Consider the following 18204-nt stretch of genomic DNA (forward strand, 5'->3'; position numbering starts at 1 on the left):
TGTCTGTGGCTACGCCCCCAGTACCGAGAACAGCATCTGATGGATTTTTGACTGAGAAGGTCTAAAACTCCATTGCTGAGGCTTTCACAGAAGCATGTACAGAAGAAAAGGGACTGAGATCTGGGACCTGAGTGGTCTCAGGAAGAGGAGTCAACAACCCCAGGAGCCTGGGGAGGGGACGACTGGATTGTGAAGTAACCTTGTGTCCTCACTGAGTCTATTTCTCTCCCCACAGTAAAAATATCCTGAAAGCTGAAACTGTCTCCTGAGAGTGTCATGAATCACAAAGCACAGAGGCTGGACAGGCCCTCAAATTAGGAATGGGGAAAGTGAGGCTTGGCAGGGAGAAGCCATGTGCCCAAGGCCCCAGTTTAACAAGCTGTCATTTCACAAGTCCAAGATGCCATTGATTGTTAAGGTATCTTTATTTTAAGGGCCACTAAGGAAGAAGAAAAATGCTTCCAATTAAGCTAGGATATACCATTGAATGTGGGATGCATCTGATTTCCAAATATTAAAATATGGGGGAAAAAAATCAAAAGGTGGGTCTTATAATCAATGATGTAGGGTGTTGCTGCTTCTTGCTTCAATGGGCCATGGTCCAGAACCCTTGGGCAGAGACGAACTGATGTTCTGAGCCACCCTAGAGTAGAGTTTCTCAACCTCGGCACCACTGACATTTAGGGCCAGATGATTCTTTGTTGTGGGGGCCCATCTTGCATGTTGTGGAACGTTTAGCAGCATCCCTCGCCTCTACCAGTACAGATGCTTCTTGACTTATGATGGGGTTATGTCCTGATAAACCCATCATGAGTTGAAAATATTCTGAGTCGAAAATGCATGTAATACACCTAACCTACCGAACATCACAGCCTAGCCTCGCCTACCTTACATGTGCTCAAACACTCACACTAGCCTCCAGTTGGACAAAATCGTCTAACACAAAGCTCATTTTATAATAAAGGGTTGAATGTTTCACGTAATTCTTTGAATAACGTACTGAAAGTGAAACACAGAGTGGTTGTACAGGCACTTGAAGCACAGTCTTTGACTGAATGTGTATGGCTTTCCCACCTCATAAAGTTGAAAAATTGTAAGTTGACCACCTCAGTCAGGACCATCTGTAGGGGCCTACAGTACCTCCTCCTAATGGTGACAGTGAAAAATGTCTCCAGATATTGCCAAATGTCCCTGGGTAGGCAAAAATCACCCGAGAATTGAGAGTGGGGAAGCTTAACAGGTATGAGGTGTGTTGCAAACAAACAGGGCAAAAGCGCTTTAAGTTAAAGAGGCTCAACCTATAAGTTACCTAGGTGTCTTTACTTCAGGCCTTCTTGGTGACTGTACAGATGGGTCTCCAAAAGGGACTGGAATAGGCAGGGTTCCCCACTGCACTGGACTACAAAACCCTTCCTCACATAGCACCTGATGGACCTAGGATTCCATGGAGAAGTGACTGTGGAGAGGTGGCCCCAGTGAGTCAAAGGGTAAGCCCTGACCAGCTCCGTCAGCCTGGCAGAACACACTTCCATCATCACATCTGTCATCCCACCTGCCCAACCCTCCCTCTGCCTACAAGGATGTCCTGGCCACCTGCATGGACCACTCTGGCCAGAAAAGACACTAGCTCTTCTTTGTAGTGTCTGACTGGCCTGGAGCTGGCTAGGAAATAGGGCCACACTCGCATTTTTAACATGGCTTTTCTATTGTTTAAACAACAACACAAGAACATCAACAAAAGGGAAGGCAGGGCCCTTGGAATCGCCTACCGTCATGTGGCAGCAACGAAAGCTGAATGGGCCCATCTCTGGGGACCTGGTCTGAGAATGCAGCACTCGCCACCTCCTGAGGAAATGTCACCACTGCTTCAGCTCCTCCTCTCCTGCTGGCCTCCCCACCTCCGTCCAGCCACAGCCATCTGTCACATTCTCAGAGCTATACATGTTTAAATTCCCATGACTTTCATGCTGCACCCGAGGCTGGTCTACACACCATATGACAAGGGTAACACAGTGAATTCACTCAACATCAAAGCCAGGATTTGTTTGGGGCACTGAGAATTCCATGAACGGAAAAGAGAGACAAAGTCTCTACCCTCAGGGAGCTTACAGTGTGGCATGGGAGAGCGACAATCAACAGGAAGGAGAACTTTGAGGACAATAAAATAGCACGTGCTGGGATCTGGAGTGACTGGGTGAGGGCTCTGAACTGAGTGATCAGGGAAGGCTTCCTGGAGGAGGTGATATTTTACAAAGCCTAAGCCCAAGAAACAGACACCGTTCTCTCCACTCCAGGGTCCTGCAAGCTGCCTCCCAGAATCTCAGACCTGGGTCTCTCCCAAGACCGCCTGGACAAACCTCCCACCTACTGTAGGGATGTCTACCCCAACTGCCTCTGCTCGATCACCTTTGCAGACGGAGAACTCACACCCTCATAAAGAATCCCATTTCCTTTCCAGACATCCTGTTTGAAAGTTGCCTTGTAAAAATCTGCCTCCCTTTAGCTTCTACTCCCTGATGACTACGAGGGCCACGGGGAGCAGTTCTGTTCCCGCTGTAGCAGACAGAAAGAGCTGTGGTGATTCAACCCACCCAGCCATTCCCCCCCACCCTCCCGAGAGGGAGAGAGCATGAAGCCACCAGAGCTGTTGCTGACACTGACAGGGAGACACCAACCTCCAAGGCCTGTCCTCTCCCTGGGTTGGGTCCCTAAGATCCCAAGCCAGGTGTCCGGCCCTGGGACACAGAGTCTCAGCCCTTACAATGAAAGCAGTGGTGTGGCCCTCCCAGCTGCCCCGAGGTGGTGAGTGGACGTACCTGCTGGAGGCAGAGAGCTCCTGTGAGGGCCAGGGCTGGCTGGAATCCCAGGACAACTGCTGGGACGTTCCCAGGTGGTCTCTGGTCAAAGAAAGAACAGAGAAAATCACTTTGAGAATTTCATAGGCCAGAACCTCAGAGTGTCACAGAGCAGAATGAGATGGTCAGAGCTAGAAAAAATAGAGACTTGGCCAGTCACCTTCCTCTCTTACCATGAAGGGACAGGAGCCTGCTTTCTGCTCTAACATCCATCACTCTTGCTGCCCAGGACAACAGAGCTTACTCCTTTGCTGGGGGACTTCTCCATGGGGCTGGGGCCAGAGGAGATGGATTTCTGGCTGGGATCCTTTGAAATGTCTCCAAGGGCCCCTCCCTTATCCCTCTCCCCACCCCAGGCCAATTCATTCACCTCCACTCCATCCTGAGCGCTCCAAACTCTAGTCCTGGAACCCCAGCTGCCGACAGGGCATTTCTCCTCGAACAACCACTATGCTATGCTATGGTTTGAATGTTTGTCCTCTCTGAAACTCAAGTTGCAACTTAATCCCCAATGTAACAAGTATTAAGAGATAGCGCCTTCAGGAGGTGACTGAGTCATAAGGCTTCTGCCCTCATGAATGGATTTATCCACTCATGGATTATTTGGTTAATAGTGAATTAATGGGTTATCACAGGAATGGTACTGGTGGCTTTATAAATAGGAGGAGAGACCTGGGATAGAACAGTCTTGTCTCTCCTACCCCATGTGATGCCCTGCACCACCTCAAAACTCTGCAGAGAATCCCCACCAGCAAGAAGGCCCTCACCAGATGCTGGTACCATGCTCTTGGACTTCCCGGCCTCCAGAACTAAGAAATAAATTTCTGTTCTTTATAAATTACCCAGCCTCAAGTATTCAGTTACAGCAACAGAAAATGAATTAAGATACCCAGTGTCACCTGAAACTCCAAAGCACAGAGGAAGCAGCCGTGCCCAGGGGTCTGTAAAGAGACAGAGTCCTCTGCCAACTGGGGGTATTTCCAAGGTCCTTCCTGGTTCTGCAGTTCTCCGTCTTGTTTGAATTACAGCCACTGTATCTTCCTGGCCACCGCTCCCTCTTCTGATGCCCAGCTATGCAGTCCATCCACTGCAGCTATGTTGTTGTCCCCAAATGCTACTTTACCCATTTCACTGCTGTATTAGTCTGTTTCTGTTGCTTATAACATAAATACCTGAAACTGGGTAATTTATAGAAAGAATGAAATTTATTGCTTATAGTTTCAGAGGCTGATAAGTCTAAAGTCCTGAGAACACATCTGGTGAGGGTCTTCTTTGGTTGTGGCTTTATAGCAGTAAAGGGGTCTCATGTGGCAGAAAATGATGGAGCAGAGAGAGAGCCACGGCTCCTTGTGTGCTCTCCTTTTAAAGCCCTCAGAACCACACTCCTGACCATCATTATTAATCCATTCACTACAGTATGGTGCTACAATCTAATCACCTCTTCAAGGCCCCACCTTTCGACTACCGTATTAAGATTTTCCGCCCTCAGCAGTAACAGTGGGAATTAAGCTTCAATGAGGTTAGGGGATGGGCATCCAGTCTACAGCAACTGCCACGAACAAAGACTTCTTATAAAATTACCTAGTGATAAAAATAACGTTTTCTCACAATACACAATTTGGTAATACAGAAAAACACAAAGACGAAAATAAGCACCACCCATAATCCCACCACTTGGAGGTCATCACTGTCAACAGTTTGGTATCCATATGTCAATTTGCTTTCTAAGCATATGTTCCTCTTTAAAACAAAACAAAATCATACCGTACATTCTTTTCATATGTCAACTTTTGTGAATATCTTTCAAAAATCATTACGGGGCTGGGTATCACCATGGTTAGGCCCTGTTTAACCACAGTGATTCCAGAGCCAGATAGCCTGGCTTTGGGTCCCAGCTCTGCCACTAGCCATCAGTACAACCTTGACCAAGCTACTTAACCTCTCAGTGCCTCAATTTCTCTTTGTGTAAAATGAGTTCAGTAACAGTATCCACCCAAGGGAGGTGTCGTATTAATGCCAAATGCCCATATACAAACTCCTAGCATCAAGTTATTTTTAAAGTTAGTCCAACATATAGATAGAACATTACTTAAAAATTCTATTACTGAAAATGTGATTGTTTTGAACACTGAAAACAAAACAAAACACTTGCAATGGCTTATCTCTACTGGGATTCAGGAGAACTGGTTCTTGCCTCAGCTTTGCTCCTAAACTGCTGTGCAGGTCTGGGCAAATCTTCCCACCTCTCTGGTCCTCTGATTCATCTTCTAAACGAAGGGGTTGGGACAACTGGTCTCTCAGGCCCCCATACTCCTGCCCTCCAGCTTTGATTGGTGGTCTTAACACCATTGTTTGGGTTTAGGAAGGCAAACTTAGGGCTCCAGGAGCAAGGGTTAACAGTAGTCATATGGTCCCTTTGTGTCTTAAGGGAGAGAAAACAGAACTGAGGGTCAATCAGGAAAGCAGCTGGGAGGACGGGACCAGAAACGAGAGAGTAGGGGGGTCTCTCATGAGGGGTGACCAGGAAAGAGGCTGCTGGAGGGCACAGGGGCTTCCCTGAGAGACACGCTGACTTGGAGAATTTACCACAAAGACCAATGACCTCAGAGCCCAAGGGCCCTGGAAAGCGCTGTAGTCCTGGCCATTCATAAGCTGAGTGACTGCTGGAGTCACCTAAACTCTGTATTTTGTTTTTCTCAACTGTGAAATGGGCGTGAAAATGGTATAAATGGGGTTGTCAAGAGCGTGAAGGGGGTCGCTATGTGTAAAGCACTTAGGATAACAGCGGGCACCCAGTGAGGGCTTTATCAGCATTAAATAAAACAAAGACAAGCCAGGCTGCAGGTTGAAATGCGGTGGAGCTTAGAAGGGCAAATAGCCTTCATAAAACGTGAAGGGGGTCCCCCAGGAGGCAGACGCAGCGGCCAGCCTCAGCCTCCTTTCTGCCTGCTGGATCGGCCCCACCCGGTGGCCACACTTGCCTCCATGTCCTAGGGCCAAGCCCAACTTTCCTCTCCCACCCTCTCCCCCTGGGTTCCCCAGTCCCTGGAGACCCACCCAGTATCACTAGCTCCTCCCGATGTCCCACCACCCATATCTACTTGGTTCCCAGGACCTGGAGACACCCTTCCATCCATTCCTCACCTCCTCTCCATTTCACTCCTAAGCGGCCTCCCTGTCTCTTGTCTCCCCCACTTGGAATCCATCCACACACAGCTAGGGGACCGCTCAACCTGGAGTCCAGCTCCCCTCAGAGGTCACTCACCTGCGAAAATCCCCTTCTAACATGTTGCACAGAGTAAGCTCCAAACCCCACAGCCCTCCCAGAAAGGTGCTCCAGGGTCCGGCCCCTGTCTGCCTGTCCAGACGGATGCTCCACTCACTTCACTCCAGGCCGCTACCTCTACTTGCTGGTCTTTGAATATGCCTCTACTGTATTGTGTCCTCACCCCCTGCACCTGCTCCCCCACATCCCTGGATATCACAACCTGGCGTGCTCATCAAGTCTAGACTACGATGCTTCTTCTGCCATGCAGACTTCCAAGACTGCTTTTCCTTCCTTCCGTCAAAGCCCCCACTCTCTAGTGCTTGATGGATGCATGGACAGACGGGCCAGAGGAGGGATGGACCTTGTGACAGCACTGTGGATGGAGGTTCCCGCCTGATGTGCTCCTCGGCTCTCCAGGGATAAACAGGCAGCAGAAAGTGTCCCCAGAGAACTGTCCCCTTTGTGTGGATGCCTCCACCCCTTCAGTGGCTGAAGCCACTGACCTTATCTCAAAAAGAAGAACCCCCAGCTGATGTGTGGACTCTGCCATTTTACCTTCTGGCTGTAGCAGAGGTCCCAATTCACGCACTGACCCCTCCTTCCACCCACTCACTCAGTCATCCACCGCCATGTGCCTGCCACCTGCAAGCCACCTCCAAGCACCCAGGGCACACAGGCAGAGTCTCATTTGAAGAAATGCACTACTTAGCAGAGAAGCTGCCGCTCCCTGCCCCTCCCTCCGTGAGCCTTGAGTTCTCCAGTGAAGGGAACTACAAGCAGCTCGGGCCAGCATGGCACCAAGCAGCTCAGGGGTCTGCCGGGGAGGCTCTGAAACCATAGGTGGATGCTGGCCAGCAGTTAGAACCCTGCTCTCCATGCCAGGTCCTGACAGAAGGCCCCTTTCCCTGCACTCGCTAGCCTGAGTCACTCCCAGGCCCCCCAAAAGCTGGACTCCCCATAAGTCCTATATCTTTCTATTCCCACCTCCCACTGGGCTCCACCAGGGACAATGCAACTGCATGAAGTACTCAGCCCAGCCCATCTTCCAGTCTTGGCCAGATCTGACCAACCCAAAACACAAAGACAACTGGGAGCCTGAAGCAGGAGGGATGGAGTTGAGCCAGGCCAGACAGACATCTGGAGTGGCCACTGGGGCTCTGGCTGGGTGACCTCACCAGCAGCAGGACAGATAGCCCCAGATGACCATACCACCCCAGGGAGGAAGCCATTTCCAGGTCTGTTCTAATAAAGGACACCCTAATCTATTTACAGCACACCAGGCTCCTGGACCAAGCCAAAGCAAGACTGAAGTGGTAGTTCAGGGCCCAACTTAGCCTGGATTGAGGCCTTGTTCCATCCTTTGGGCCTCCATCCCTGGGGTCCTGGGTCATCCCAGGTGACTGCCCAGACTCCTACCAACAGCACTGCTGCCATGCAGGTCCCAGAGGCTCCCAAAGGCACAGTGAGATCAGGGAGGAAGAAGTGAGACCTGCTCCCAGACGGCCTCTTCCCACCCAACCCAGTTCACACAAAACACATTTTTTCCTAATGGCAACTAGAACTCCATTTGGACCTCTTCCGCTGAAACCAGGGGAGCCAAACATACACAAATGAACTGACCGTGGACAAATCCAGCCCAAGGGAGGTTCTGTTCTAGCTGTCAATGCTAAGAGCTAGAGATGTTAATTTTCCCATCAGTGTATGATGGCAGCTTCCCCACACAGAACAAAACTTGTAAAGAGAGAGTATATTTGAAAGGTTGAAAGCTAGGTAAGTCTGGGTTTACAAAGCACAGATGCCCCCCTCTTTAAAATAATAGTAATAATGATAATAAAAAAATTTTTTAAGTGATCTAGACAGGACTTATTAATTTTTGTTTGTTTTTGTTTGTTTTTTTGGTTGTTGGCCAGTACAGGGATCAGAACCCTTGACTTTGGTGTCATAACATCCTGCTCTAACCGTCTGGGCTAATCGGCCAGCCTGGAGTTATTAACTTTAAGCAGTCACTTCCAGACTTCATGTCTCCTTGCTAAGACTGCATCCCGCCTATATTGGGGGGGGGGGTATGGGCTCTCCTGGAAAGCCCATGGGCTGGGGGGTCCTAGACCATTGGTGATGGGGATTTGCCCTGGGCTCACCTGCTGTGTGCTGCTCTCTGCTGCCCCTAGTGGCTGTCAGGTAAAATAACCGCAGGTATCAGCCCAGGAGGAATCTGGCTTTGGGGTCTTGTTTCTGATCTGAGATTCCCGCAGCCCTCTCCTCTTTGCCTCTCTTTATACTCATCCTTCTGGGCTTCTTGCTCTCTCTCTTCCTCCTCTCCCCACCCACCCAAGGCTTCTCTCCTTGCCATTCTCCTCACAGTCTGTCTGGGCTGTGGTTCAGCTTTGCTTGACCCCCCCTTCTCCAGCCCTTGCCCCTCCTTATCCGGAAGCTTGTTGCCCCTGGGATGTCCTACTTTTTCTTGCCATGTCCTCTAGGCATGTCCCAGGGGAATGGCAGGAGCCCCACTGCCCTGGTCCAGGCACGCAGCTGGAGGCAGATGCAGAATCTGCAGTGGGGCCCGTGTCCTCCAAGCGTGAGCTGCATCCAGCCGGGAGGCCGGTGTGTCTGGAGACCCCTGCGCATCTCTCCCTTGGGAAACTCAGCTGCAGTTCCCAGAGCCTTCAGTTGCCTCCTGTGCACCTGGGGTTTGCTCAGTCCCTTGGTTTTCAATACCTTCTAGTTAGGGGTCTCTGGCTATAGACCATTTCCAATCCCTTTTCAAAATTAAATGAAATGCAAACTACAACCACAGTCTCTCCGAAGGACAGAAACTACTACTTTCTGAACAACCATCTGTGCCTGGTCCATGCCAAGCCCCTCACATTTGGTATCTCCTTCAGTGGTCAAAGAACACCTTCGAAATGGGTGTTATCATTTCTATTTTTAATGGAAGAAACAGGCCTCAGTGGAAGTGGCATTTCTGGGACTCAGTCTGACAACAAAGACCCCCATTTGCTGGCAACACTCACCACGTCTGGAGCTGCAGCAAAACAATGCTGTTTTAATCTAGAAAACAACTGAGAACCACCCTCAAAATTAAAGTTAATATTTTATCATTATTCATTCAACACACATTTGAGGGCCTATTCTGTGTGTGGCACTGTTCTGGACATGGGAGAGGGTAGAGGGAACAGACCAGGTTAAAGCCCCCCTCCTCCTCCACCTGAAATTCTAGTGGTCATTATGCCATTCTGTTTTTAAATAAATGTGTGAGTCTGTGTGTATATTTGAGGGTACTTCGAAAAGTTCATGGTAAAACAGAATTGAAAAATAATATTAACCTTTCCATGAACTTTTTGATGTATCCCCATGTATGTTGTGTGTATATGTATTTATACACATATATAACGCATAAATATAATTTTCCACAAATGAACATTTAAAAATTTTCTAGTGGGGGTTGAGGGGAGGGATTTGTATCAGGAAACACAATAAATAAATAAAACATATCAGGTTAGATGTTGGTATGTGCTAAAGAGAATAAAGTAGGGCGGGGGATAGAAAGTACTATTAGAAAGAAGCTGTAATTTTAATAGGGTGGCCAAGTGACAGAGTTTGGATGTTACTGTCCTCCCAAAACTAGTGGAAATCTGATCCCCAGTGTGGCAGTGTTGGGAGCTGTTTGAGTCATGGGGGTGGATCCCTCATGAATGGGTTAATGCTCTCCCTGGGGGAGGGGGTAGTGAGTGAGTTCCTGCAAAAGCTGGTTGTTTAAAAGACCCTGGCACCTTCTCTCTCTCTTTCCTCCTCTAGCCATGTGATCTGCTTGTACCCACCAGCTGCTGCCGCTTTCCACCTTGAGTAGAAGCAGCCTGAGGCTCCCGCCAGATGCAACTGTCCCAGAATCGTGAGCCAAATAAACCTCTGTTATTTATAAATTACCCAGTTTCAGGTATTCCATTATAGCAACACAAAATGGACTGATACATCAAGGAAGGCCTCACTAAGAAAGGGACATGAGTAAAGACCTGAGAAAGAAGTTTACTAAGTATCTTTTGCTGCACTACAAGTTACCCCAAACTTAGCAGCTTGGAACATCAAATATCGTCTCACACAGTTTCAGTGGGTCAGGAATCCGGAGTGGCTTAGCTGGGTAGTTCTGGCTCAGGGTGTCCCATGAGGTGTGGTCAGGATGTCAGCTGGGGCTGCATCATCTGAAGGCTCCACTGTGGCTAGAGGAGCCACTTGCAAGAAAGCTGTCTCTACAGGTGCTGGCAGGAGCCAAAGTTCCTTGCCACAGGGCTGCACACAATATAGCAGTTAACCTCCCACGGACTGAGCCAAGAGAGGGCAAGGCAGAAGCCACAACATCTGTTATAACCTGGTCTCAGTACTGACACTCCAACACAACAGCCAGAACCTGCTGGTCTCACAGACCAACCCCAACAGAACGTGGGAGGGGACTACACGAGGGCATGAGTGCCAGGAGGGGGGCGCGTTGGGAGCCATCTTGGAAGCTGCCCCCCACAGAAGGGAAGGAGCAAGCCACACACACGAGGGAAAAGAATCCCAGGCTGAGGGAACAGAAGGTGAAGGGCTCTGAGGCAGGAACACGTCTGTCGTCTTCAAAGAGCATCAAGGAGGACAGTGTGGCTGTAGAGGATATGGCCGGGGAGAGGCAGGGAGCCTAGAAAAAGATGAGGTCAGAGGTAACAGGGGCCAGATTGGATCATCCAGGGCAGAGGTTCTCAAAGGTTCCCTGGACCAGTAGCATCAGCATTACCTGGAACTTGTTAGAAATGCAAATTCTCAGGCCTCATCCTCGATCTACTGAATCAGAAACTCTGGGGGAGGACGCCAGCCACTCGTGTTTCAACACAGCTGACTCTGGTATACTCTCAGCTTTGAGAATCGCTGCTCTAGGATCTTAAAGATCAGATAGATGATTTATGAATGGTCCTGTGACATCTGAGAATAACAGATCCATTAAAGAGATTCTTGCTTGGGAAGCTTCATCTCAACCCACTTTTCATGCGAGCTTCCATAACTATCCCCCGAGACTGTTCATGCACAGCTCAGATCCCTTTGGCAAGGACAGACCTCAGCAAATAGAAAGACACAAATGCTTCTCCCAAAGAGCTGCCCATGGGTCCCTGACAGGTCAAGAACTGCAGGACCACCCATGGCTGATCGTCAGCAGGGATGGCCGCTGAGCTTGGGCCCAGGCCTTTCATTTCAGGTAGTCTGGAAAGAGTCCACAATGGCCACTGGGCCCCAGAGTCACTGTCCTGAGTTTTAGCAAACACAGACCCTGAGCCTTGGAGAACCGAGGTCTTCAGAGAGAAATGCATGGAGGAGTCACACTTGGGGGAGGGGAGGAGGGGGGTAGCTAACGCCCCTCCTTCCCAGGTAACAGAGCCAGACACTGGGGGTGTTCTTTGAGCAACCAGAGTCCCCATGCTCTGAGGAAGAGGAGAACTTGGGGACACTGGGGCCCAGTTGTAAGAAGAAAGGAAAGAAATGGAATGAAGACATGACCCTGGTGTTTAAAACACCCCTCAACTATTCTGGGGCAGCCTAACGTTATTAAGAGCTCAGGTGCTGGCATCTTACAGACAGACGTTCGAATCCCAGGTCTATTCCTTATAACAATGACCATGTTCCTCTGCCTCAGTTTCCTTGTTGGAAAGTGGGATAACAATACACGGTGCCATGGTGGGGTCACCGAGGTGCACCCAGCTCTCAGCATGGTTTCTGACATAGAGTAAGCCCTTGCAGACACTAAACACAGTAACAATAAACCCTCTCCATTCCTTCCTTCTTCTTCTTTGCTTCCCACCTTCCATCCCAGAAGCTGACTCCCTGCCTCACCCCTCCTTTTCATGCCTCCACAGAGCACATCTCCCAAAGAGAGAGGCAGGGAAGGGCTCCCCTTATGGTGCTGGGGGTAAAGAAGGAGTCAGGGCACCTGCTTTAGCAACACGGAGCTCCTGGGGTGCCCCTCGGTTAGCCTGAACATCACTACTGGTGGTCCCCAACTTCCCACTTCACAGCGGCTCATGAGATCCTCACAGCACCCTGTGATCCAAGGGGGCAGGGGCTCTTGTGCGCATTTCACAGATGACATGGAGGCTGATGACACTGGCAGGATGAAGTGGAGGCCCCTTCAGTGCCGCAGCCTTTGACTTTCACCTGAACCAAGCTCTGGTCTGGCTCTGGCCTGCACAGACGTCCTGAGGAAGAGCAGGGCCAGGGATGGCCGGAGGAATTCTAGTGGGGGTGGCTGGCCTAGAGCTGGCCAAGCCTGTCCTTCAATCACATTAGGATCCCTGATTACCCAGCTCCCTGCAGAGTGCAGACCCATGCAAACACACAGGGAATCCCTGAGCATTTAGGAGACCACCAACCTGAACTTGGGTTGAGGGGTGCCATGTAGGAAAAAAAAATGTGTCTTGTCACTGAATGAATAGGTGTCTGCAGCCAACTGCCAGCTCATACGTATCATGAGCCCCATTTATGGTTGAGAAAACTGTAGGTAGGGGCCAAGAATGACACCTTATGAAATCCGAAGCCTAGATGCTCAGGATCCAGAACCTAAGCTCAGGGGCCTGGCAAAGCTCTGGTCTCATTTCCCAGACTTGGTTACTCATCAGAATCACTGGGGCAGCTTGGGCCTGGAGACTGTGCACCTGGAGATTCTGGTTTCATAGGTTTTGGGAAGAACCCTTTTTATCAAGCAGTCTCAGTGACTAACCAGATGTGGGAAAAACTGGTATAGTCCATAGCAGAATGGTTACAAATCCCGCCACTGATCAGGAGGTACCTGAACCAGTAGCATCAGCATTACCTGGCATTATAAATTATAGGGTAATTTAAGGAACCCCCAAATGCTCATCAACTCCATCCCACCCTTCTAAAAATATCAGGTTCAAGACATCTGTCCCCAGAGAGCCACTGGGTTTTTTTTGTTGTTGTTGTTTTTTAAATGACGACTGGTAAGGAGATCTTAACCCTTGACTTGGTGTTGTCAGCACTACGCTCTCCCAAGTGAGCTAACCGGCCATCCCTACATAGGGATTCAAACCAGCGGCCTTGGTATTATCAGCACCACATTCTCCCAAGTGAGTCATGGGCCGGCCCTGAAAGCCACTGTTTTGACAGGAGGCTCTGTTATCTATTTCAGTTTTCCAGGGGTGCTTTATGAATTAGAGTAGATCGCCACAAACCCTTCAGTGTGACCAAGTCCTTAGAATCTTTCCTAGAATAGGTGAGGATGAGGAGGAGAGAGAAGGCACAGAGCAGTGAGCACTGGGTCAGGGGGGCTGAGAGAGAGAAGGAGCCATGGAGAAGGTTCTAGTGAGTGGGCACGAGGCAGCAGAAAGGAGAGTGGGTAGGGCTCCAGCAGGGCCTGGCCTCCTTCTTAAAGTTTTCAGTCCCTGAGGGCAAAGTCCTGAGTTAGAGGACGGGAAAGATGAGTTTTAAGCAATAGTGTTCCCAGGTGTATGGTGTGGACAGAGCTGACATGGGAAGGGAGATCACAGTCAGAACCAGCAGAATATTCTCACCCTGGCTCAGGCACGGGAGAGTCCAGAGGACTGATGGACCAGTCCTTGTGTTCCTGGTCAAAGTCATTCAGACATTCTGAGCACAGGGACAGGCACAGGAGCTCACAGCATTGTCCCTGCCCTCAGAGAGCTGACGGGCTTGAATGATCTCTGCCTACCTCAGAGGCACCACCTGCTTTCACATCCATCCCTCCCACTAGATGTATTCTGAGGGCAGGGATGGTATCAGATAAATGTATGCCTGCTGCCTCCTGGGCACTGAGTACGCTAAGGATTCGAGGAATGAATGAAGACTTGGGTCAAACTATTAAAATTAAGACAGTAACATGGCTAATAGCTGATTAAAAAAAAAAACAAAAAACAACGCATATATGTATGTGTGTAGATAAAAAGATAAAGAGACAGAAAGACCAAGAGGGGGCCAGGCAGAATGGAGAGAGCCCCGTTTTCTTTACACAGTATGAATTACAAATCAATGAGCAGCCCCATTTAGAAAGAGCCTAGAACATACATGGGTGTTTCACAGAAAAACAATTACAAATGACCAATACACAAGAAAAGATGCTCTTTCTTACTCCAAATTAGAGAAATACAAGTGAAGACTACAAGATACTATTTTTTCACCCGTGGGGATAAATAACATCTTTCAAGACTGATATCCTCTAGTTAACCATGATCTGGAAAAACAGGTAGGAATGCCTCTTCTTGAAATCCAGTCTGGAGATAGCTGTCAAAATTCCAAATGCACATATCCTTTGATCGAACAACAGTTCTAGGTGAGCAACGAAGTACGTATGAAGGTATTTTTTGGAGCCTTTTTTGTTAGAGGGGAAAAAACTCCTGTGAAACGACCTAAACGTCCACCAACAGGAGACTGATTATGTTATTTACTGACAGGATGTCATTCTACACAGCTGCTAAAGTGGATGATTAGGTCTGTGAGGGCTGATGTGAAAGGGATCTCCAGAACACATGCTAAGTGTACAAAAGGTTCTCACTTTCATAAAAGGTTAAATGTCTGCACTTGTAGATGCACGAAAAATTGCTGAAAGAATACACAAGAGGCACCGGACACTAGTCAATTCTTAAAAATGAAACGTAAGTAAGACGACTATATTTTTACAATATCCGCCCCACATTTGGATGTTTTCCCATATACATGAGAAATTTCCATGATAGAAAGACAGAGAAAACTGTGTGGCGCTGATGCAGGAATAAAGAGATGGAAAGAGAGACGAAAACAGACCCAAGCCGACAAGTTTAGCATATGTGAAGAGCTGCTTCTCAGGGCAAGGGCGAAAGGCTGTCTGCCAATAAATGCTGCTTGAACAATGGGCAAGCTATTAAAGTAGGTCCATTTCTCACACGTTTTCTGACATTCAATTCCATCTGGATTAAAACTTCTAAGGGGGTTAAAAGAAAGGTCTGTAAGAGTGCTAGAAGAAAATATTACCATCTTTTGCTGGTGTCTACAAATGGTGGATATCGCAAAAGGTGGAAATGCAAAAGGAAAAGATTGGCTAAGTTGTCTATAAAAACAGAGCTTTAAAAAAGTCACAATCAGAATTATAAATCATAAAAAATTAAAGCCATTTGCTATATATGATTAAGACCTTTCTCTAAGAACTGTCCAAACTCCAGGGTTCCTGCTGTGTAGACCCATAAACCATGGGCGTGAAGACTTGACCACCACTGTTTGGACCGGCTGAGAGTCCTACAGAACAGGATCTAGGTGACTGGCTTCCACAGTGAGGCCGTTTTCAGCCAAATGGCTGCTAAGAACAAAAGGCAAGTCTGCAGAGAGAAAGTTGAATGTAGTTAACCCAGAGAAAGAAGTGGACATAAGATAAACTCAGCATCCAATTTTCCAGTATGTAAGCCTGGGCTTCTGTTAGATGTATTCATACCGTTTCAATGAATGCCCCTTTTTAAAGCTAGTATAAGTAGTTTCCTATTCCTATAACAAGACCGTCCCTTGCCAACCAAACCACATTGCCTTGTAAATGGCCAACCTCAGCCCAGAGAGCATTAGACTGACATCTGGAATACTCTTCTGTGACTCTGCTGAATCGTGGCTTTTTAACAGGCCCCACGTAGGACTTCCATAATCTCTCCATGGAAAATCATACTGCTCAACTCTCAGAAACTTCTCCTCCCATAAAGTGGTATTTTCCACTCATACAGCACCATTTTGTTGTTTTCTGAGAAACTCCACATTTATTAACTCCAATCACTCTGCATTGCTAATCCATATATAGAAGACTTTCCAGTAAAAGGTGTGACTTTACATTTATAAATAACACTCGACATCACTGAGAGTGTTGCTTTTCACGGGGCTGGGGAAATTGTCAGAAAGAGCTAAAATTATTTCAGGAAATAGAAACAAGAGTTAATCTCTCTGCAGTGCACCCACAAAAGCACTTGCAAACCTGCTGGATCCTGAGGAAGGCCATTCAGCCCCTGACACACAAAGCCCCCCACAGCTCCTTCAGGCACACGGGAGAAGTCCTCACTATGAACCTACAAAACACGTATAAAAACTCAAGGCTATTCTCAAACATCAAGAAAGGGATAGAAAAGACCACACAAAATGGGGAACAAAGAGGTAGCATTTTAGAGTTGAATGAAATAAGGTTCTTTGGGAAATTGCACACACAGATTTAAAAATCTCTCTGCAAAGAGAACTGAAAACCTCATCCATTCAGCAAAATGTTAGGATGCTAGGAACAGGGGCAGCCTTCAAGGTGGGCCTAAAGTAGCGCTTCTCAAACTTCAGAACACATCAGAATTACCTGAAAGGATGGACAGAGCACAGATCACAAGGCCCGACCCCCAGCTTCTGATATGGTGGGTCTGGGGTGTGGCCTGAAAAACGCACATCTACCAAATTCCAGGTGATGCTGCTGGTCTGGAGACCACGATTTAAGAACCATTGGCCTATAGGAACATAGGGAAGGGCACAGATCTCGCTGCAACAGGTGCTACCTGTATCCAGGTGTTACAGGTGGGCAATTAAAAAAGGCATAAATGGGGCCGAGCCCGTGGCGCACTTGGTAGAGTGCTGCGCTGGGAGTGCAGCGACACTCCCGCCGCGGGTTCGGATCCTATATAGGACTGACCAGTGCACTCACTGGCTGAGTGCCGGTCACGAGAAAACGACAAAAAAAAAAAAAAAAAAAAAAGGCATAAATGATTCCCGACTTACGAGCACCCTCTGTGCATGCCATTTCCTCCAAACAGGTGGTGCTGAGGAAAACTGCAGAAACATGTCATGTGGGTCTGAGAGAGCCAGGAAGAGAAGAGTGAAGTCAACAGGGCAGATTTCTCTGAGTAAGGAAATCAGCCAGGTTCACAAACATTCAGTCACTGTAAAAGCTGCTGGAGGTTTTCATCTCGATCTCTAAATTGTGCTAGTTAAGAAAGTCCTGCGTTTGCACACCTGGGAATAGGAGTTCACTCTGTACGACAGCTGAGCCAGCTGGGCGGGGCCGTGTGTGCTTCTAGCCCTTTCTGTTCTTCTGCTTTTCAAGGCTCTGTCCCTGCTCTGTCCTCTCCATACCTTTTCTGTAGTGCCCTCCCACCCCCATCAACACATTTCATTTTCATCCTCCAGCAGCAGAAAGCAAGTGACGTCTGTGGGGTTACAGCAATAGCTATGCTAATTGCCTGGTTGGGTTATTGTCAGACTCCTGTCGACGTAGCCAATTGTATGGCTAGGCATTTCGAAACTAAAGCCAAAACATTTCATTATTTTAGTTATACTAAGTTTCCATTTGTACTGTCAGGGTTGGGGCTCGACCCTTCAAATCCATTGTACAGACTGGGTCACAGACCTCTCACATGCAGGTCCACGTTAGGTAATTGGGGAAAGATCCCGGGAGCCATTGGCAGATGACATGAGCTCAGTCCTCAGCTTCCTTAGCAACAGTGGTGTAAAGTAAATCAAATCATAACTAAGGCCAAAACATTTCATTATTTTAGTTATACTAAGTTTCCATTTATGTTGTCAGACCTAGGGCTCAGACCCTCCAAACCCATTGTATAGACTGGGTCCCCAGACCCCTCACATGCAGGTCCATGCTAGGTAATATTGGGAAAGACTCCAGGAGTTGTTGGCAGATGACATAAGCTCAGTCCTCAGCTTCCTCAGTGGCAGCAGCTTACAGGTCCAGCAGTGGCCGTGGCCTTGCAGAGGGTCCCAGAGGCACTAGCAGCAGCAGCCTGCAGCAGCAGTAGTGGCCTCCCCATACCCCCCCAGGGGGGGCATCCCAGGACTGGGAGGTGCCATGGATCAGAGCCACTCATTCTTAAGTCCATAACCCAGGACACCTGGGTTCATATGCACAATTACACTAGACGATAACCAAGGAACACCTGAATGCATAGGCCTGTTTACATCAAATGCTTGGCAAGATTCTGAACATCTGAGGGGCCCTGACCATTTTCCTATATTTTCCCAACAAGTAGCAGCAGTGGCGGCAGCTTGCAGCAGATCTGGCAGCAGTGGGCAGCCTTCCCATGGCCCGAACCCCTG

At 48.5% G+C, this 18204-nt stretch overlaps 1 protein-coding gene across 1 annotated transcript in view; it reads right to left on the minus strand.

Moving 5' to 3' along the window:
- Positions 1 to 18204, minus strand: part of GAS7 (growth arrest specific 7) — a 224763-nt gene that overhangs the window by 51847 nt on the left and 154712 nt on the right. The window contains exon 3 of the mRNA XM_063112548.1: positions 2817 to 2897. Coding sequence (XP_062968618.1) covers positions 2817 to 2897 — 81 coding nt within the window. The remainder of the gene's footprint in view (positions 1 to 2816; positions 2898 to 18204) is intronic.

The sequence above is a fragment of the Cynocephalus volans genome, chromosome 10 (genome assembly GCF_027409185.1).
Source record: "Cynocephalus volans isolate mCynVol1 chromosome 10, mCynVol1.pri, whole genome shotgun sequence".
NCBI classification, from domain to species: domain Eukaryota; kingdom Metazoa; phylum Chordata; class Mammalia; order Dermoptera; family Cynocephalidae; genus Cynocephalus; species Cynocephalus volans.